The sequence below is a fragment of the Haliotis rubra genome, unplaced genomic scaffold (genome assembly GCF_003918875.1).
Source record: "Haliotis rubra isolate DU_JTF1 unplaced genomic scaffold, ASM391887v1 Scf321, whole genome shotgun sequence".
In the NCBI taxonomy this organism is placed as follows: Eukaryota; Metazoa; Mollusca; class Gastropoda; order Lepetellida; family Haliotidae; genus Haliotis; species Haliotis rubra.
Window position 1 is genome coordinate 771,378 of NW_025766993.1, and position 22,934 is coordinate 794,311.

The window sequence follows — 22,934 nt, forward strand, 5'->3', positions numbered from 1 at the left end:
ATACTCAGGTAGCACTGTCTAGGGGCATTGATACACCTTGATACTCAGGTAACACTGTCTAGGGGCATTGATGCACCTTGATACTCAGGTAACACTGTCTGGAGGCTTTGGTACACCTTGATACTCCGGTAACACTGTCTAGGGGCCTTGATACTCAGGTAACACTGTCTAGGGGCATTGATGCACCTTGATACTCAGGTAACACTGTCTGGAGGCATTGATACTCAGGTAACACTATCTAGGGGCCTTGATACTCGGGTAACAATGTCTGGAGGCATTGATACTCAGGTAACACTGTCTTGAGGCATTGATACACCTTGATACTCGGGTAACACTGGAGGCATTGATACTCAGGTAACACTGTCTGGAGGCATTGATACTCAGGTAACACTGGAGGAATTGATACTCAGGTAACACAGTCTAGGGGCATTGAAACACCTTGATACTCAGGTAACACTGTCTAGGTGCATTGATACTCAGGTAACACTGTCTAGGGGCATTGATATACCTTGATACTCGGGTAACACTGTTTTGGGCAATGATACACCTTGATACTCAGGTAACACTGTTTTGGGCAGTGATACACCTTGATACTCAGGTAACACTGTCTAGGGGCATTGATACACCTTGATACCTAGGTATCACTGTCTTGGGCATTGACACACCTTGATACTTAAGTAACACTGTTTTGGGCAGTGATACCCCTTGATACTCAAGTAACACTGTCTAGGGGCATTAATACACCTTGATACACAGGTAACACTGTCTTGAAGCATTGGCAAAATGGAAACGTGAGCATTACTGATTGAATTATGTTCCTTTGTAGGTGGCATTGACAAGATTGAGGAGCTGTTGGCGGACGAGGTCCTGAAGGGTCAGAAGCTGGCTGTGCAGGGCCTGGAGGAGCTGAAGCTTCTGTTGCAGTACTGTGACCTGTTTGGGATCTCCAACAGGGTGAGTCCTTCTTGCTTCATAGTGCTGCCTCACAAGTGCCTGAAGGATCCAAGGTCCAACTCTTCTTATTGGATAATGCTACCTCACCATTACATGAAGGATCCAAGATCCAACTCTTCTTATTTCATTGTTCTACCTCACCATTACATAAAGGATCCAAGGTCCTTTCTTCTTATTTCATTGTTCTACCTCACCATTACATAAAGGATCCAAGGTCCTTTCTTCTTATTTCATTGTTCTTACTCACCATTACATAAAGGATCCAAGGTCCTTTCTTCTTACTTCATCGTTCATGACTTCCCCACTCAGATTGCAGAACTGTTGGTATGATATTTGCAACATATCAACCACATTTGTTTTGTCATCTGCTATTTTTTAGTGAATGAGACAAATGTACAAAGTGGATAAAAATACTCAGCAGCAAAAAAACGTCAGTACGAATTCAAAATTAGATAGGCACTGTAATCAAATCATTACAGAAATGGACATAATAAGCGGATCAAAACCATTTTTTGTGTACAATATCTTGAGACATCAATGAATAACTCAGCACAATTTGAAGACATTACGTGAACGTTTGCAATCCATTCAGACTCTTGACTTCAGTATCTAGTGTGACCACCACAAGCGGCAATAACTGCAGCACAGCGTCTATGCATGGAGTGCACCAATCGAGTGATGAAGGCCATTGGCACCTGGAATCACACTCTGAGGACGGCCTGGCGCAATAGATCAGCTGTTTTCGGCCTTGGTATGACATTATCCCCTGAATTTCATCCCAAAGATGTTCAATTGGGTTTAAATCAGGACTAAGGGCTGGCCACTGCATAATGTTGACACCGTTTTGCTGTAGGAAGTCCCGTGTAGCTCTGGCAGTATGGGGCCGGGCTTTATCATGCTGGGAAATGTTGTTCCGGTGACATGCGAAATGTGGTATGACGTGGGGTCTGAGAGCTTGGTCGATGTAGTTCACCGCTGTGATGCCGCCTCCTCTACCTGGACCAAGGTTCTGGAACACCACAGGACCCACTCTCTGGTTCAGGCCTATTCCACCCCATACCAAGATGCTTGCACCTCCCCATGTGTCTCTTTCCATAACACATTGGTCTGAGTAATGCTGGCCACGTCGTCGCCATATTCTTGTTCTGCCATCTGCAGTTGATACGCAGTACCGACTCTCATCTGTGAACAGAACAGTTCTCCATTGCCTGGATCGCCAGTTTTGGTGTTATAGGGCAAACAGTAGAAGTTCAAGTCGACGACGAGGGGTGAGGATAGGTCCACGGTAAGGTCTACGGCAATGGAGGTCCCCGCTGTTAAGATGTTGGTGTACTGTATCAGTACTGATTGGTCTTCTGTGTGTTCCCACTGTCTGGCATGCTGTTTCGGATGCCTGCACGAAGGGATTCTGTACATGCTGTCGCACATCATGGAGTTCTTGTCTTGTGGAGCTGTCTGCGGGGCGATCATTTGTGGTGTTGGTGGCCTGGCGGCATCCTGCTAACGTTGTAATGTGAATGTTTCAACCAGGTTTGGGGGTGCATTTTATAGGGCTGGTCCTTGTGAACAGCACGTGCAGCATGAGTTGCATGAAAAACATGGAGAACACCGTACCATCTCCGAGATCAGGTTGTGTTTTTGAGACCATTTCCTGGGTTCAATTCTGAGTTTGGGAAGGAATGTCTTTGCTCAGGTAAAGTTGGAAATGTTGTCAGAAAAATATACAATCAAAACATTAAATGAGTTTACAGTTTCTGCGAAGGAATATTCCAAACGTTTCTTTGCTGCTTAGTATATATGAAGTGTTTTTCAATTCAGTCCCAAACACAAATCCACAAGACATGAAGTAGTGGCAGTTTGTCCCCAGTTTCAGCTAATGGTTGTGATTGATATATGACATTTCGGTGTTGCAGGTTCTTTTCGACCTGTCCTTGGCTCGTGGACTGGACTACTACACAGGGGTCATCTACGAGGGAATCCTCAAAGGTCAGTTACAGTGGAATTATTCCCTGAATCTCAGAAAATGACGTCCTTTGTATCAGTTACCCTCTCCAATTTGTGTGGGATGGGTGGTATTTTGTAGTATTTAGCCATGGAATGTTGGGATATTGTTCATATCTACTCACACACCATGACATGATTCAGGGTTTCATCACTTATGTTGGCCATAAAGATGACCTAATAGCTCTGGGATTTCGAAACAACTTAAGTTTTTCTCAAATATCAAACTGAGTTTGACAATTTGAAACAGCTGAATTTTGAACTAAGCTGCATTTTTTAAATAAAAAAGCCCAAAATACTTAGGTATTCTATTCACCAAACTCAAGTTGTCTACTATGTTTGAGTTCAATATCGATTTCAGTTCATTCTGGGAAATGCATTTTCTCAAATTTGATTAAAAATTTGAACTTAAGTCAAAACTCAGACTTAAGTTTGTTTTGAGAAATCGGGGCCTGGTGATCTGGCTCAGGGGATGTCTATTCCAGATCCTATTATCTGTCACTTTGTGGAATATGGCTGAGAACCATGTTAAATATCAAACAACAAAACCACCATGAATGGCTCGAATAATAATCCTTGAAAATGGTGCCACCTGATGGTATTGTAGCAAAAGAGTGTGGCTATCCATGTTGTTGTGTGACTTACAGGTCACACCCACAAGCCCGGTGCAGATGGGGAGGAGAACGTAGGAGTGGGGAGCGTGGCAGGAGGCGGACGGTATGATGGGCTGGTGGGCATGTTCGACCCCAAGGGCAAGATGGTGCCGTGTGTTGGTGTGAGCATTGGCATTGAGAGACTCTTCTCTATAATGGAGGCCAAGGCACTGGTGAGTAGACATTCCGAAACTTAGCCTGCTGATAGTAAATTACTAGTTATGCTATGACATTACTTGATTCTCAGACCCTGTCACTATGAAAGAAAAGTGGTACATTGACATAAAAATATTGGGGCAGGCTTAGAAGCAGACAAGACAGAAGCAAGTATTTGTCAAACATTTAGCAAGTAGATTTAATCAAATTTAGACACTCTAGTTAAGAAATTGTGTCATGGTATTCAGTTAAAAGGAAACTTCATTATAATTTTAATGAAGTCTAAATTCTTACAATTTAAAATAAGTCCAAGTTTGAGTTATTTGACAGAGTATAGGTTGGTGTAGCTCTGTTCTGTCATAGTGTGTTGATGATGTTGAGGGTGATATGACTGTTTGTGTAGGCCTTGGATCAGAAGATCCGGACGACCGAGACCGAGGTGTATGTGATATCAGCTCAGAAGAACCTGCTGGAGGAGAGGCTAAAGCTGTGCCGAGAACTGTGGACTGCTGACATCAAGGTAACTGCGACTCAGCAGATAGGTCAGGGGTTGTAGAGTATGTGAAAGGTGCCAGTCTTAGGGCAGACAAGGGCTGATGTATCCCTGCATTTTTGTATTGGAATTCAGAGGCATGTAGAACCCTAGTACAGATTAGTAAAGATTATTAAACGTGGTCACTATGGCTACTGGGTATTGTTGCATAGCATCGAAAAGGAACAACTCTTTCTTTGGGTTTTACATTGTTCCCACAACTGGAAAAATTTTCAAAGCAGTTGACCCAAACTCTCTCAATCTCTCTACAGGCAGATGTCACCAGTGGTTGTTATGACAGTATTGATCATTGACTTGATCTTACAGGGATGGTTATTATGGCTACCACGATAGCTGTACAGACTCCCATGACAGCTTTACTGTAACATGGCTGATATAGTCGTACTGTGTTCTAGCAAAGCTGTTGTGCATCCTGGTGCTGCACTGATAGCTGTCACACTATTGACCACTGGTTTAGTCTGTAATGTAATGTTTGTGTGTTAGACTGAGAGCTCCTACAAGAGGAACCCCAAAGCCCTGGACCAGTTCCAGTACTGTGAGACCAACAACATCCCACTTGCCATCATCATTGGACAGTCGGAGATTGAGGCTGGCATCATCAAACTCAGGGTCGTCGCAACCAGACAAGAGGTCAGTATGCAGCTATTTCACCTGAACATTACATGTTTCCAAAGTTCTTGCCAACATGTATAAGTCAGGGATTAAGATTCAGGGCCTAGATTTTCAAAGCTCTCTTAGCACTAAGATAGTCGCAAGCGCCATTCATTAACATTGACTTACGACTATCTTAGCGCTAAGAGAGCTTCGAAAATCTAGGCCCAGGGGATCAGGTGGTTATGTGCCCAGGGTCGGTAGTGTAGTGGATAAAGTGTTTGGTGGTCATACCAATGGTCCAAATTCAGTTGGGGCGGTGGGGTAGCCCAGTGGTTAAAGCATTTGTTCGTCAAGCCGAAGGCCCATGTTTTATTCCCCACATGGGTCACAGGGTAAAATGCGTGAAGCCGATTTCTGGTGTCCCCCACTGTGATATTGCTTGAATATTGCTAAAAGCGTCGTAAAACCCAACTTGATTCACTTACTCACCGAATTCAATTTTCGACATTGGTGCAGTATGTAAAGTTCATTTCTCGTGTCTGGCTGTGATACTGCAGAAATGTAAAGCAGCATAAGACCCAATTAACTCAATAATGGACCTGTTGCCCATGCTATCACCCACCAGTTTGGACTGTTACGTTAATCATGTGATAACAACATTCACTCACACTCATTGTGTTACTTTCAGAGGGAAGTACCACGAGGAAGCATGGCCGAGGAAATCAAGAAAGAGCTGGAGAAAATAGGCTCAAGTTGAAGACGGGGCTCACTCTAGAAATATCAGATATCAAATTGTGTTGGATGAAATATCCACATCTTGTGCTAATCTTTAGTTATGAATATTGTTACAATCTTGTTAAGGACTGTGAAAGGCATAAGTATTGATTAATTGATCTAACAGACATTTGTGATGACAATATCGTCCGTCATCATCTGTCGTGTATGAAGAGCACCAAGTATTGATTAATTGATATACGACACATTCGTTTCTATCTGCTTGGTGATGATGATAAATCATGTGATCTGCTTCACATGTTGTGTAAGACTTGTGAAAATGATGGACTACTATTTATTATGTCTTTGTGTACCGGTATGTATCTTGAATGTCTGACCTGACAACTTAATGACACTTGTATACCATATTCCTTGCATTAAACGGCGCTCCTCCGTTCAGTGCCCAAAACCAATGTAATCCTCATAAGTACTCTGCTCAAAAATAAACATGATCATCCACATTTTCTTATATGTATGCAGAAGGCCCTTAGTGACTATTTGTAAAATGTTTGTTTCATTAGAGTTTGTCTACTGCTTGATCTACAACAAATTCAATTTGTTGTGTTGGGTTTCAGTGAGCACTTCCTTTGTAAATTCTCTGGGCACCTGGCGTGCTTATTACAGACAATATGGTATGCAAAAGGTTCCTAGTCTTTTCTAGTAACTAAAACATCACATTTTTTGCCAGACTAACAAAAATAATGTCATGTTCAGGTAATACATCGAGGAAGCTTTCTGTTCAGGCATCAATGATCTTGTAAAATAAACCCACCCTATGAACACTCAGTTTTTCTTTTCTCTGACCACCTGACAGTGAGGGTTACATCTTGCTGAGCGTGCTGTAATTTACAAACACATTGATATTGGTATGGAATTGAAACTCAGCTTACGAAATCAGATACATCCCTGATGGCTATGAAATACAGTCATTCCTCGCAATAACGCTCTTCACAATACCGCAGATTTGTTTAAACCGCAGTGTAATCCGTGGTTCCCATAAAAAAAAGTTGCCCAGCGATCACACATCTTCACGTCATAGAAAATAGCACTTCCGATGTGACTCAATCACTATAAGGGGCTATCCGTGAAGATCCAAGAAAGAATTGATCTACAGTAACTATTGATGTCGTAAGAAGCGACAGACGGATCGGGTGGTCAGGCTCGCTGACTTGGTTGACACGTCATTGTATCCCAATTGCGTAGAACGATGCTCATGCTGCAGACCACTGGAATATTTACAGACCACTGCCATATAGCTGGAATACTGCCGAGTGCAGCGTAAAGCCAAAGTCCCCCACACACCCTCATCACATCAATAGGTTTGATTCCCACATGGGTACAATGTATGCAGCCCATATATGATCACCTGTGATATTACTGGATAATTACCCTAACATATTTGAAATAAACTATTCCTTGACACATCCTAATTGCAAACCATCATCCTCTCTGCCTCAAGAAACAACATTTCAAACATTATATTCTTTATTGAAAAGATAATTGGTAGGATGAGACATCCCTGTATCACAGCATTTGAGGTTTCAGATACTTACAAGACAGACAAAAAACATGACATTTCCCTATTGTGGCGTTGGTAGCCAACGCCATGAAACCCTCTCAAACTGTCTGAACACCAGTCACGTACATACACAGACGCACACAACTCACGACACTGGAGCAACAGACACTGAACTATATCATCATATCTATGTACAATTGACACACCCACTCTCATCCAAACAAACTATGTTTGTTAATAGACTTGAACCAGGCATGTTAAAACAATGGAATATTAAAATGTACTGTTTAAGCTTGGATACAACATATGTGAGTGTAAAATATCTAACAGCAAATTTAAATTCCCCATTATGCAAAATTTGCAGTTTTGGTTTGTACGAGGGACATCTACAGACAGCGACCAAGGGATATATTTTGAGAAAGTAGCAAAGCATGATACCCCAACTTTGAGCACTCACTGATGCAAATACTGACAATTCTACTCAGCATTGTTTCTAGAGCAGGACCACCTCTAGATGCTGCAGGGCTAGTTAGCACTTTTCAAACAGTTCCTATAACTGTCTATAAGTGGATACAAGATGAAGTTGATTTTGTCGTCTCTCAATCAGAACTTTTGATCATTGACTTATGATCTCATTATATATATATCACTGATGTTACATATACTTACATCTGTGAATATTATCTCGGATATTATCATCATCGTAAAAAACAAATGGATATTACTTATCATTTCATGCCTTGAAGCGAATAAAATCTGCAATGACCTGGCCAACAAAGATAAAGGTTTCTCAGTGTCAAATATGGATTGCACTTTTGGTTGATTTCTTTGTGGGCAGAGCACTAACACCTGGTCCTGATTCTACAGCAAGCATTCGGTATACATCCACGATGAGCCATCGTACCATCCAGTATATCGGATGACTTGGGACTAGTCTCCTCAGTATTTGAGTATGGTTCTTTCTTGGATGACGACAAACACTGACAGCTTCCATATGTACAGCAATAAAAACAAGTTTCAAAGTTAAGAATGTATGATTCTTTGCCACGTCTAGAGTGTAAGTGAATTAGAACACACATCTAGAACATTGCACTTCACGTCTCAACTAGAGCGTATGTGTAGTACGACATACGAATCGCCTAAGTATGTGCGAAATAATGCACAGTTTATCTAGAATGTATGTGCATTTCGACACACACCACATCCAAGAGCAAATTCCTCCCCAGTGGGTGGATGTTGTACATGGAGAGGGCACTCGTCTCCTTCAATCTGCTTCCCACGAGGACCTGACAAACAAATTAGCAGACATTAGTCCTAGATAATCATCAACCTGCAACATATATACTAAGAAAAGACTCATAAACAATAAATTCTTTGTTCATTTTTCATATAGTTTTGATATATATGAGCTTGGTAATTAATATAGGCTTTTTAATCAAACTGTTCAGGACATCCGTGTAGATCAGTATTTTAAGATGTTCTGTATGCCACAAACAGTAAAAATTGTTTTGATAATTAAATTCTCTCAATATTTTATATTGACTGAAAGGCTGGAATAAAACACTGTCTTACGTGTTTTTAAAAAACTGGAAAACTTCGGGCATCAAGTTATTCAACGGACAAGAAGCAGTGGCAGTAGACCATTTTGGGGTTTCTATCCCAAACCCAATTTAATCAACATGTACATGACATGTAGGGAGGTCACTTACTTTGTACATAAAATTTAGAAGGGTCATTCACATTGTATACGTGCCTCTCTATAAAAATGATCACACACACGCACACCCAAGCCATAAATTATGAACGGTCCCTTATATCTTTCCATAATACACAAAACTAATTCTTATAATATGTCAAGAGTATACACAGAATGATATTTGGTTATCCCTAACAAAAGTGGAGTGGTATTATATAATGACTACGGCCCAAATAGCTGACATTACCTGCAGGACAGTTGGGCAGGTCTGTCTTCGGGATGTTCGTAACCCTCTGGAAGTCATCATGGCATGCGTTACAGAAGTGGGTTGTCCCAAAACAGAAGAAGACGGCCACAGAGCAGCAGTAACGACATTTGTACTCCAGAAAATCTGTTCCATGCTTTGGACACATCTGAAAACCCAAATTGATATAATATGCACCCCAATGTCTTGTCGCAAGAATGAAAGTCTGCTCTATTTTGCAGTGAAATCCTTTAAGAGAATAACATTGAAAGCCATTTCTCCCAATCACCACCGATCACCACCTACCTGAGCCCTGGACACGTCCGAGCAACCTCCACACACCAGCTCCCGGGGGTCATAGTCATCCCCACCACCACCAGCCTGCTCGTCACATCTCGCCTCACCCCCATAATAGGCCTGAAGAATCAGAAGTGCAGGAAATTATGCAAAGTGAAATGAGACTCAGAATTTTACAAACAAGATACTCAAACTTAATATGAATCTTTACACCAGCATCAACCTATCAGACACACCATAACATTTAAACTTCTACTGGGTCCTGGTGGTCCTTGAGGTTTGCTACAGCATCACTTGAAGCAAATGACCCTTAAATATGAAAGTCTTAACATCAGGGTTTTAACAACAACCCAAAGAAGTTTGGACAATTCATTAGTCCTTGAAAAAACACCTCCAGGAAGTCCAAAAAATAGGATCTGACACATCTTGGCTGATACACAATACAAAAGTCATTTTAGGAGGATTACAAGCAAAGAACTCAAGTCACCTGTAATAAGACATTCTTGGCATGTTTCAATGTAGAAAAAATAGACCTACTGCAACTACAAAGATCAGTATCTGACAAATTTCATCCAATACAAAAGACTTAAAGACATGCATGATCCTGACTTCCAGGTAGGACATGTCAAGAAGTAAACTGCAACTACCGCCTGCTAGTAGCACTCACCTTCTTGCACTTAAAGCAGACATAGTAAGCATATCTGTCCATGGCAAATCCAGCAGGGTCCCCAAAGAATCGAGCCCCTCGAGTGGTGATGACCTCGGCCTTGTGCAGGCCCTCATACTCCAGCCTCATCAGGGCCTTCCGTCTCACATCCTCAAACAGCTCCCTGATGGGGTCCAGCAGGCTCTTCAGCACTGGATGCTCAATGTTGTTCTGTACAACAAACACCAGCATCACAGTAATCCATAGCGGACTATCTTAGGGTACTATATATAGGTACAGTACTAGTTGTGTGAACAAAGGGTGAGGATCAACCAAACCATAATATTCTGGAAACTGATGCACTGCATCTCAAGACCTGTTATCAGTCTTTTATGACAGAGTCCAGCCAAAATACTTGATTCATATGAACAGGACATGTGTGACTGATAATGGTTTTACACAGTTTTAGCAATATTCCAGCAATAATACAGCAGCAACACAATAAATGGGCTTCACATATTGTACCCATGTAAGGGATCATGCTCACAAACACATTGAATAGTTGCACACAATAAAGATGTCTTTGTATTGATGATTCTCCCCAACTCCAGTATGAGCTTTCATCTCTAATGAACTGGCCTGGTTACTAACCTTGCAGATTGGGCAGAGCGAGAAGCCGAACGTGATGCGTGGACCAATCCAGCGTTTCTCCAGGATCTTCTTGCCACAGTGCATGTGGAAGACATGCCCACACTTCAGCTGCAACAGCACAAAGTCAGATGAACACAAGTACACAATATAGAAAGACTGGAGGTGCATGATCGTAATATTCTGGCTATATCAGACATGATTATTATCTGGACTAGATAACCCGACAGTTGCTTCGATTTCCATTGTCTTCAATGATTTTTTATCAACTTCGTCCCTACATCATGGATGAACATAGGATAACCATGGACACAAAGGTTGTGAAATATTGATGATGAACATCCCTATCTTTGAACAAATTGTCCAACAGTCGGCCACATCTGGTCATCCTGCATCTGCGGTGTCACGACTTTAGTTCATGCATGATTCACTTCTCAAACCAAAAGTGCAAATAAAGGATTGCAGAAGACCCAGCTGATCAAAATGCTTCAGAAAATTCAATGTACTGGCCCTTCAAAGGACACAATTCTGCATATACAAATATGTAACAAGGCCAATTGTGTCACTAAGCTGTTCGGGTCACAAGCAAATATGACTAGTACTACAGTAATCTAAACTGCATGGACGTACCAGTATGGCAGGAGAGGCCGACAGCCTTCGGTGAAGCAGATCATGCACATGTCATCTGAGTCCTGCTTCAGTGGGGGCTGGTTGGCAGACTGACACCCTCGGAGGCACGGCAGACACGGGTCCTCGTTCTTGATGCCACAGCAGGGGTGGCCACATGTCAGCACCTTGGTGCAGGCGTTGCGGGCGTGTTCCTGGAGGAGTCAGTAACATGAGTTGGGAGTCATAGTCATTATTACATAAGTCCTTCACACATAATATCTGACCATGAAATTGTTACTCCAAAAGGGATTTACCTGGAGTCCTGTATTTGAGGGTCCCTGGGACTCAAACACTTAATTTTCAGGGGTCCTGGACAACAAAATGGGGGGTCCCAGACACTTAAATATTATTATTAATACTGTTATTGTATTGTGTATCATGATCATCACATTGTTACAGTAATTGAATTGCAAATGATACCATAACCCAGTTAGTAGCAAACTCAGTGATAACTTATTGTTACTTGATTGGAACTTTTACAAAAAGTATTTGGACTTTTTACATCCCTGCTCCAAATATCCAGGTCTTAGTTAATCCAAGTTAATGTCATGGTCTCATCAGATTCCTTTCTCTATTTTGATCTAATACTGGCACTCTTAGAGCTATGGACAACATTTGTAATGAAGTATCCAAATGAAGATGTACGGGTTCCAATCACATTTATCATGTTCAGGCCAATCTGATAGCAGAACTCACTCCCATATATCTAACAATTAATGGTGCTTCAGTGTATTTGATGTCTGCTTGCTCATTTGATTGTTTGTTTGTTTGTTGTTTAGCACAGCAGTCTGCAGTGTTTAAACTATATGACCTGTAAATAATCACGTAAGGACAAAAGACAGTGACTGAAATGATCTACATCCTATGACATCACCATATGAAGATACACTATCAACCAAATCAAGAAACTTGACCAACAAATCCATTCTGCCACCCCATGACAAATGTTTCTGATGACCTACCCCAACCCAGAAACCCCTCAGGGTCTGAATTTGCTAAATGGTATGCTTCCGACCCCAGCATCTCACTCACCTGGCAGTCAGGATCGGAGCACACATTGCCTATAGCCAGCATCCCTGTGTTGCTGGTGGTGCCACAGAACCTGCAGGTGCCAGGGCCCACTGTAGCAGTGTTGGACACCTTGCCTGAAATGTCACCATCAAATTATACAACACTGCAGTGTGAACGTAGAACTTATTTGTAAGCTGTCCTTCAGTATTAACAGAGGCCTGCATTGTAGATTATCATACTATTATATGATGAAGACTAACTGCACAGCCTTTGAACTTTATGAAGCAAGTGAACAGATGAAAACAAGCATACTAAAATGTGACATGGGCAGACAAAATATGAATAACAACACCTTGCAAACCATGTGGCTTTTAGCGACTGTCTACTTCTCTCATACAGACTATGAAACACAAATATTCAAAAACATCCTCTTCAAGCCTAAAAACATAGGCAAGTCCGGCAACTCCATCAACTTAAAAAATCTGCTTAAGAAGAAGAACAACAATTATTTACCTTCTCTGAACTCCACCATGGCTTTGAGTGTTTTTGAGTCAGCTAGAGCCATCACCCAGAAGAGTTTTGTCCGACCACACCCTTCATGGAGGTCCACTTTGATAGCTTCTTCCTCTTCTTTGAACACCTGATAGAAACTTGTCTGTATTAGATACTGGAACTCCAACATGTTGAGGTCAGGCACATATACTTCATAAATTCTGAGCCAAGTTTCATAATCTGACATCTAGTGACCTTGACCTTTTACTGATGGAGGTCATTTGACTAAGTAGTCAAGACCAATCCCTAATACTATACCAAGTTTCATCTAATTGCAACACTAAATACTGGAGTTATCATGTACACAAAATCTGTTAAGCCTACTTCATAAATAATGACCTTGACCTTAAATGTCGTCCAATCATATGTCAGGAAATTCCCAGAGGTTACAGAGGTGAACAAGCTCACCTTTGACTGAGCATACATAAAGCCTCCATACGTGAGGGTGCCTTGAAAGAATATTTAATGATGAATTTCCTGTTATGTTGAACAGATATAAGTGTACTTGAAGTGGGCAAGTAGCGCCTGCACCAACCTGTCTCTGATGTGTTCGAGTCCTGTGATGGAGATGGAGATAGCGGTCACAGTCAGCACACAAGTTCCCGCACTCGCTACACAGGATGATGGCTGGAGTCACCCCATCGTCATGGTTATCACACGTCGGCTGGTAAACAAGACACATGGTCATGAGACATGGCTCAAGAGACTGAATGACATAGCGCAAGGGATTAAAGACTTGTCTAATGAAACTGACTGCGACATGGATCATGAAGTCAATTGAGATAGAAAGAGACACAGAACATGAGACCGAATGTGACATGATGCAAGGGGCTGAATGAAACACTGGTTCACAAGTCTGGATGAAACATGATGAAAGAGATTTGGTATATGATACTACATGAGATTTTGTTTTGGTTTGGTTTGTTGTTTTACACCATACTAAGCAATATTCCAGCTATATGGCGGCGGTTTGTAAATAATCCAGTCTGGACCAGACAATCCAGTGATCAACAAGATGAGCATCAATCTACGCAATTGGAATACAATGACATGTGTCAACCAAGTCAGCAAGCTTGACCACCCCATCCCATTAGTCACCTCTTACAACAAGCATGGGTTGGTGAAGACCAATTCTAACCCAGATCTCCAGAGGTTGAATACATGAGACAATGGGCTTGAGGCTAGATGTGACAGTGTGCATGAAATAATATTGGGGCCATCACTGACCTGTTGCAATAATACTCTGTATATGAGACCATGATGCTGACACTTGATATGTTAAAGAAAAACAAAAACAAGACAAGACATAAACAAAAAGAGGCCATGACCCTGTAATGCCAAAATATCGCATAAACGACTGCTCTCAAACATACAGTGATAAATATTCCAGTAATCAGTGGACAAGACTCCTTACCCTGGGCTGACCATGTTGACCGTCAGGACTGGCCACCCACTCTCCAGACGACAGCCGCTCCACATGGTCCGGGTCCAGCACACACAGGGAGGACACGGCCAACCACAGCTGCAAAACACAGGGTCACACATACACACACACATACACACCACAGGCAGGGTTCGAACTGTAATGATGTTAAACATCACTGCTGTGATGACTGCCCTAGATCAGTTGCCATAGAATGGACCCATTCCATTAAGGTGCTTCAGTCTTCATAAATATATACCATGAATACCATTAACCAAACCAACAAAAGTATTGCTATTGAAAATAATTGAGACAGCAAAAATCAGTTTTCTCTGATTTTAAAGATTATTATTCGAGGCAAACAAGCAATCAATGTTTAGCATATGTGTACAGTAGTTTTCTTAAACTAGCTGATCATTGTCGAAACTTTGTTAAAGCTCGATGTGTGAATGTTTTTCACAAAGGGGAACTTGAGGCTCATGTTGCCTCCTGTCCCCAGATCTGATCATATACACTCACTGTTGGTGTTTTCACACAGGTTTCAGGTGCTCTGTGGGGTTCATCCAGTTTGGTCAAATTCAAAATGGCCTCAGCAATAGCTGCCTTTGTCACTGCAGCCCACGTCTCAGATAACTTGCCCTGAAGATGGAATCAAAGTTGATGAGTAAACTGACCGGCTTGACTTCAGGGAGACAGTGAAGCAAGCCTGTATGACTATGTGAGTGTAGTGTGACTGTAAGAGCGTCATGTGACAATAGTGTCGTATTAAATGGGGGTAGTGTGACTGTGGCAAAGTAGTGTGAGAGTGCAGTGTGACTGTACAAGTGTCATGTGACTATGTGAAGGTGTGACAGTAGTGTGAAAGTGTAGTGTTACAGAGTGAAAGTGTTGTGTCACTGTACGAGTGTCATATGACTGTGACCAAAGCGTGGTGATGTGAGGGGTAGTGTGAAAGTGTTGTGTGACAGAGTGATAGTGTAGCATGAGAGGCCAGTGTGTGAGAGCAGAGTGACTGAAAGGGTGTCATGTGGCTATGTGACGGTAGTGCGGTTGTGTGAGAGTGTTGTGTGAGGGACTGACGGAGTAGACAGTGACTGTGTGAGAGTTCAGCACGAGTGACTTACCGCCGCCATGTCCTGTATGAGGGAAATAATGGTGCCAGCCAGTGCCGGAGACATCAGTCCTCTCATCCACCACCGAGCACCATGTGGCCTGAACATACACATACACAACAATAGTACAAGCCAGTTCGGGAATTTCTTTGTATCAGAGTATGACATCATTATAATCATTTTGAATAACATCTCATTACATGACAAACCAGAATGAGATAGAGATTACTGTTGCAGCAGCTGAACTATTCACATAGCAAGGTGATGATGAATCTGTCTCTCCAGTATGGTTTTACCCCACTTTTATCAATATTCTGGTCATACCATGGTAGGACACCAGAAGTGGGCTTCACTCATTGTACTCATGTGGGGAATAAAACCTAGGTCTTTGTCATGTCTTGCTTTAACTAACCTAGCCCTCAACCCCATGTTCCATTTCCACTACTGACACAATTACGTACTGGCCATTGCACACTTCTGACGCTACTGGAATATGAATTGGACACACAAACAAAACATTATGTGAACAGTATAAAATGATCAGACTTTGTTTGGCACCTTGACACAAATTACAGAGTTTTATCTATTATGAGAAAATAATAACTGGCTACTTACTCAGTCGATGGTTGATCATGTAGACTTTCTGACAGTGTGCGAGTGGTGACGCCCTTGTGTGGACCACTGCTCTTCACCTTGGTCTGAACATCAAGGGCCTTGCTGATACAGGCAAGGAACACATCTAGGATTCCTGTGAATATCATCATTAAACTATCATTATTAAGGAATAATTCAAACTGTACTTCCATATTTCACGCATGGGTACTGAAATATTCGATGAATGTCACTACAATGTCAATGTGTCACTTACCTGGGGTGTCTGGGTTAAAGTTGGCGTCTCCCTCCTCACGGGTTGCCACCGACACGATGCTGTAGTCTACCGGAGGCAGGGCAGGGATGGACAAGATCTTAGCCAAGATCTGAGGCTTCACCTCTGGCAATACTCGTCGCAACACTGAGGTAACCTGGAGGGAAAAACATTAAAGGTTTAAAAATATTTTTATTTAAGATCAGTAAAATGCACAGGACACCATTACCCTTTTTAACCCCCAAACAAATGTTTTCACACCAAGATGTCACAATTCTGACTTTGAGCATTCAGTTTTTTAAGTCACTGATGGGTGAGAAACAAATGTTCAGCTTGAAAACCTGTCTTAGGTAGATATTACTGTTGCTTTGTACTGCAAATATATGGTCAGGGGTATAACAAATCCACATTTTACTCCCACTCATGAACCATAATGACAACTTCCTACCACAACAACCACACCATCAGCAAGTTCGATGGTTTGCTGTTTCCACACTCAGCAATGTTCTGAATCACAATATGGCTGAAATACTGCCAATGTGACTATACATTTTAACTCAGCCTAACTCAGCAATGTTTCAGCTACTCCACCTATGTCTATGTGTGTCACTTGATGTAGGATGGACCCGTGAACATCTTGGTAAGACTTGGTCTTCAGCAACCCATGTTTGTCATAAGGTGAGGTGACTAACGAGATCGGGTGGTCAAGCTCGCTGACTCAGTTGACACATGTCATCAAGTCATCGTATCCCAAATGTGTACATCGATGCTCATGAGTGAGTGAGTCTGTACTGACTGACTGAGCTTTTAGCAATATTCCAGCAACATCACGGCGGGGGACACCAGAAATATTCTAGTACCCATATCGAATGGCGGCGGTCTGTAAATAATCGAGTCTGGACCAGACAATCCAGTGATCAACAGCATGAGCATCGATCTACGCAATTCGCAACCGATGATATGTGTCAACCAAGTCAGCGAGCCTGACCACCCGATCCCGTTAGTTGCCTCTTACGACAAACATGGGTTACTGAAGATCAATATTCTAACCCAGACCTTCACGGGTCTCGATGCTCATGTTGTTAATCACAGGATTCTCTGGTCAATTATTTACAGACCTCTGTCATATAGCTAGAATATTGCTGAGTGCGGCGTTAAACAACAACCAACTAACTTGATGAAAGGATGAAAGTCCAGAGTGATGCAGGTCTTAGGCAAACATAATAAGCACCAGTAAGGATTAAAGGACATTTCTGGCTAAGGGAAGGAAGTCTGCAAGCAAATCGTGGCACTAGGGTATCCGATGCTCCACAGCATGACTGAAGAATGATGAGGAAGTAGTTACCTGTCTCTGTATCCTGGGTGTGGCAGTGTGAAGGAGGCCAAACAGGTCCTGTATGAGGCCATATTGCTGGGCCAGGTAGATCCGCCCCACATTCGACCCGCTCAGTGCCAGCACCATCGACAACAACTCAAAACAGTACACATCCGATGACCTGCAAGTGGACAATGTATATTGTAGGTACATTTTCTATTTTCATTTCTATTTTCAAGGAATATGGAATCTGTTAGAAATCCTTTGGTTAACCAGCCATGCCCATGGTGAGGTGCTAACATATTAAAGACCACATAATGAAGAATCTAGTATATGATTCCCCAGGTTTTGAGACTACACTACATACCTGTCTATATCCAGGATCTCCCGAGTGACGTGTGTGAGGGAACTCTCCCACTCCTCCCGGATACGAGCAGCCTCCTTCCTGATTCCCTGCACGATGTGGGAACACACCTGGCAGAGAAACAGTCACACCATGTAACTATTATGTTGTAATCACATAGAAACATTCACACAACGTAACCATTATGTTGTAATCACGTGGTAAAATTGATTAAATAAATGTAGGGACATGAAGAACAGAATATGTAAACAAGATTTTTAAAAACCCAACACCAGTGTTAAAAAATTTGGCATAGAATGATTCACAATTTCACACTTTATGCACTCGTCACAGACAAAGACTAAAACCACTGGACTAGCATGCTGCCCCTAGAAATAGGTGAGTGAGTGAGTCAGTCAGTACGGTTTTACGCCATTTTTAGCAATATCCCAGCCATATCACGGTGGGGGACACCAGAAATTGGCTGCACACATTGTACCCATGTAGGGTACCAAGTCCAGGTCTTCGGTGTGACAAGCCAACACTTTAACCTCTAGGCTCTCTCCTCTCCCCTTCCTTTGAAATAGGTGCCTACAAACAACAGATGAGTGACATGTTTAATGCCTCTTTGAACAGTATTTCAGGCTAAGGGGCTGACAAAGCCAACAATCTTCTACGGACAACAAATAACTTTGTGGCCTGACTTGAGATTCAAATGCATAATGTGCAGATCCTGGTTTAGCTAAGGAATGTCACTCCATGCAACCTTGTAACAATTTGGGGGGAAAAGAATATATAGTCCACAATTGTCAATGAGCAAAGTAAACAAACACTGCTATATTCAGTAAAACCATTCAGTATATGAGAATGACAAATGCCGTCAGCTCATCTCCAGGTGTCGGCCCTACCTGTTTCTGCAGGTGTGACAGCTTGCTGCGACTAAAGAGTATTCCCACCATGTGTTCCTTCAGGTCATTGTCCACATCCAGGGCATCGGACACATCCTTCTTCCCCTCCACATCATCGTCGTTCTCCTTCTCCGTGAAGATCAGCCGACCAAACACCTTCATAAAAGACAGACACCTGGTTAAAGATGTAATGCAGGTGCATCTCACAGAAACCTCAGTTTCAGTTTACAGTTCTTCTACAAAGCAATTGTCTTTTGTCTGTTAAAATCAATAAATACAGTAAACTAAGTTACTGGGAACCGATGACATGTGTCAACCAAGTCAGCGAGCCTGACCACCCGATCCCGTTAGTCGCCTCTTACGACAAGAATATGTAACTGAAGATCAATATTCTAACCCGGACCTTCACGGGTAGATGTATTTTTTAAGAAAACATACACCAAGTGGTCAAGACAAATAAAGACAGTTCCTTATATCTGTCAGCTTGTTACATCTGTGTTCATTAGAAACATAATTTACTAGACAAAAGATTACAAATATTTTGAATTAACCAAAAATAACAAACTGAAACAGACTATAGTTTCTGAGTATTTATTACTGAAATTAAATGTCAGAACTTAAAAGAAGCAAATAAACATCAATTTAGCAGAGATTTTACAAACCAAGTAAATCAAAGGGACACTACTCTTTGTCGTACCTGTGAGGTGAGTATCCTGAACACTCGAAGAGTCTCTGCCTCACAGTTGTATTCCTGCAGGTCCATGGCCGTCTTCTTGACAGGGAGATAGATGTCCTCATCGTCCTGGCTGCCCAGCACCTTGACCTGCCGCACACGGAGGCTCTGGTCCGAGCCCTTCATCTCCATCTGCAGGTGGCGGCACTGGGTCTCCTGCAGAGCACAGCTCACCCAACCCACATGGCGAGGCTCCAGCTCCACCTGAGTAGGGCACGGCTCCTGAAGCCCACCTGAAGATACATCTCCATCTTTATCAATCCAGGCACAGCAGCTCACCCAACCTGACCCCCCAGCTCACCCAACCCACATGGTGAGGCTCCAGCTCCACCTGAAGATACATCTCCATCTTTATCAATCTATCAACCTGACCCTGTAGGGCACAGCTCACCCAACCCACATGGCGAGGCTCCAGCTCCACCTGAAGATACATCTCCATCTTTATCAATCTATCAACCTGACCCTGTAGGGCACAGCTCACCCAACCCACATGGCGTGGGCTCCAGCTCCCACCTGAAGATACATCTCCATCTTTATCAATCTATCAACCTGACCCTGTAGGGCACAGCTCACCCAACCCACATGGCTGAGGCTCCAGCTCCACCTGAAGATACATCTCCATCTTTATCAATCTATCAACCTGACCCTGTAGGGCACAGCTCACCCAACCCACATGAGGCTCCAGCTCCACCTGAAGATACATCTCCATCTTTATCAATCTATCAGCCTGACCCTGTAGGGCACAGCTCACCCAACCCACATGGGCGGTAGGCTCCAGCTCCACCTGAAGATACATCTCCATCTTTATCAATCTATCAACCTGACCCTGTAGGGGCACAGCTCACCCAACCCACATGGCGGGCTCCAGCTCCACCTGAAGATACATCTCCATCTTTATCAATCCTATCAACCCCTGACCCTGTAGAGGCACAGCTCACCCAACCCACATGTAGGGCTCCAGCTCCACCTGAAGATACATCTCCATCTTTATCAATCTATCTTAGCTCCACCTGAAGATACATCTCCATCTTTATCAATCTATCAACCTGACCCTATGGCTGGGGCTCTAGCTCCACCTGAAGATACATCTCCATCTTTATCAATCCATCAACCTGACCCTGTAGGGCACAGCTCACCCAACCCACATGGCGCAGGCTCCAGCTCCACCTGAAGATACATCTCCATCTTTATCAATCTATCAACCTGACCCTGTAGGGCACAGCTCACCCAACCCACATGGCGAGGCTCCAGCTCCACCTGAAGATACATCTCCATCTTTATCAATCTATCAACCTGACCCTGTAGGGCACAGCTCACCCAACCCACATGGCGAGGCTCCAGCTCCACCTGAAGATACATCTCCATCTTTATCAATCTATCAACCTGACCCTGTAGGGCACAGCTCACCCAACCCACATGGCGCGAGGCTCCAGCTCCACCTGAAGATACATCTCCATCTTTATCAATCTATCAACCTGACCCTGTAGGGCACAGCTCACCCAACCCACATGGCGTAGGGGCTCTACCAGCTCTGACCTGAAGATACAGCTCTCCATCTTCTTTATCAATCTATCAACCTCACCCAACCCATGGTAGGCTCCAGCTCTCTCACCAGCTACATCCCAACCTATCACCATAGGGCAGCTCACCCAACCCACATGGCTCCAGGCTCCAGCTCCACCTGAAGATACATCTCCATCTTTATCAATCTATCAACCTGACCCTGTAGGGCACATGGCGTAAGCTCCAGCTCTACCTGAAGATACATCTCCATCTTTATCAATCTATCAACCTGACCCTGTAGGGCACAGCTCACCCAACCCACATGGCGAGGCTCCAGCTCCACCTGAAGATACATCTCCATCTTTATCAATCTATCAACCTGACCCTGTAGGGCACAGCTCTCCCAACCCACATGGCGAGGCTCCAGCTCTACCTGAAGATACATCTCCATCTTTATCAATCTATCAACCTGACCCTGTAGGGCACAGCTCACCCAGCCCACATGGCGAGGCTCTAGCTCCACCTGAAGATACATCTCCATCTTTATCAATCTATCAACCTGACCCTGTAGGGCACAGCTCACCCAGCCCACATGGCGAGGCTCTAGCTCCACCTGAAGATACATCTCCATCTTTATCAATCTGTCAGCCTGATCCTCCAATATTCTCATCTCTATCTGGAGATTGATTGTATTATCAGTGTCCAACTGTCCATAACCAAAGAATGAACTGCATTTGATATTAATTCAGTCCAACATTCAACTGGATGTGCAGTGCCTTTATGAATGAAGTGTAAGTTTAATTTCCAGTCATCAGTTGATTCCGAACATTACTAAAACATCAAATTCAAATAACTAAGAAGACCTCCATCAGAGAATACTGACAGTACAGGCAGGTCTGGTGACAGATGATTAATCATTACATGCTCACTATTCCAACATGTATTTTCAGTGAAAAGGATTTGTGTAACAAAAGAAATCTGCATTACAATCACCAGCCAGTTCTGTTCAGATACTCAAAATGAAATCAGGATCAGTTATACTTTGACAAACAGACATCAAATCAAACACTATGACACTATGACTGTACAAGCTGGTTGACTGACTTGTAAGGGATAAGATGTCGACTGGCCAGTGTGACAGCTGGATTTCATTATGAGTAATGCTAATAGACTAATGTCCCATTGCAGTTAAATTTCTAGTAAACATTCATAAGTCTGTGTTTAAAAATACATATGCACAAAATATAAGTAATATCAATCAGAAATTTTCAGAAAGTCTCCTTCCTTTGAATCGCAAAGATCACTGTTTACTGGTGACAATAATTTCAAACACCATCAAGACAATAATCACTTCAAGACCCTTTCAAAGCAGAATCTAGGGACAAACTCAAGGCCATTTCAAGTCTGTGTGAACCTTGATTTCTCACAACACAGCTCCTGAAGTGAAAGATATGAGTGCAGCTCCAGCTGTAATCTATCCAGAGTATTATGTCCTACCTGTCTGACTTTCTTCATGTCTTCTGGACAGGTTCCAGCACTGAAGTTCACCACCGACACCTTGTTCTGGACACAACAAACCATCACATCATTTAAAGATTACAGCAGGTCTAAACTTCATATATAACTGCCTCCGGTTTCCATTTTTAAATTAACAAATTGTCCAGCAATGAACATGACACCATCACAATATTATCAGCCCATTTTTTAGGCATTAACAAAATGTGCTACATTCAAGGAATGTCTTGTTATAGTATGTCTGCTTTGC

At 42.7% G+C, this 22,934-nt stretch overlaps 2 protein-coding genes across 5 annotated transcripts in view; one reads left to right on the plus strand and one right to left on the minus strand.

The window, feature by feature from the left end:
- LOC124283790 (histidine--tRNA ligase, cytoplasmic-like) overlaps nucleotides 1–6,468 on the plus strand; it is a 40,744-nt gene extending 34,276 nt beyond the window's left edge. For all 4 annotated transcript variants that reach the window (XM_046719817.1, XM_046719818.1, XM_046719816.1 and 1 more), the window contains 6 exons: nucleotides 827–954; nucleotides 2,868–2,940; nucleotides 3,603–3,781; nucleotides 4,168–4,284; nucleotides 4,801–4,947; nucleotides 5,600–6,468. In XM_046719817.1, the coding sequence (XP_046575773.1) occupies nucleotides 827–954; nucleotides 2,868–2,940; nucleotides 3,603–3,781; nucleotides 4,168–4,284; nucleotides 4,801–4,947; nucleotides 5,600–5,668 (713 nt within the window). In that variant the 3' untranslated portion in view covers nucleotides 5,669–6,468. The remainder of the gene's footprint in view (nucleotides 1–826; nucleotides 955–2,867; nucleotides 2,941–3,602; nucleotides 3,782–4,167; nucleotides 4,285–4,800; nucleotides 4,948–5,599) is intronic.
- A 689-nt stretch (nucleotides 6,469–7,157) lies between these two features.
- LOC124283800 (E3 ubiquitin-protein ligase MYCBP2-like) overlaps nucleotides 7,158–22,934 on the minus strand; it is a 103,405-nt gene continuing 87,628 nt past the window's right edge. The window contains 20 exon segments of the mRNA XM_046719828.1: nucleotides 7,158–8,490; nucleotides 9,148–9,313; nucleotides 9,451–9,561; nucleotides 10,109–10,318; nucleotides 10,739–10,846; nucleotides 11,366–11,391; nucleotides 11,394–11,556; nucleotides 12,437–12,549; nucleotides 12,929–13,055; nucleotides 13,503–13,631; nucleotides 14,382–14,489; nucleotides 14,910–15,029; nucleotides 15,515–15,602; nucleotides 16,118–16,250; nucleotides 16,371–16,524; nucleotides 17,713–17,863; nucleotides 18,050–18,156; nucleotides 18,934–19,089; nucleotides 19,631–19,870; nucleotides 22,667–22,732. Coding sequence (XP_046575784.1) covers nucleotides 8,375–8,490; nucleotides 9,148–9,313; nucleotides 9,451–9,561; nucleotides 10,109–10,318; nucleotides 10,739–10,846; nucleotides 11,366–11,391; nucleotides 11,394–11,556; nucleotides 12,437–12,549; nucleotides 12,929–13,055; nucleotides 13,503–13,631; nucleotides 14,382–14,489; nucleotides 14,910–15,029; nucleotides 15,515–15,602; nucleotides 16,118–16,250; nucleotides 16,371–16,524; nucleotides 17,713–17,863; nucleotides 18,050–18,156; nucleotides 18,934–19,089; nucleotides 19,631–19,870; nucleotides 22,667–22,732 — 2,592 coding nt within the window. The 3' untranslated portion in view covers nucleotides 7,158–8,374.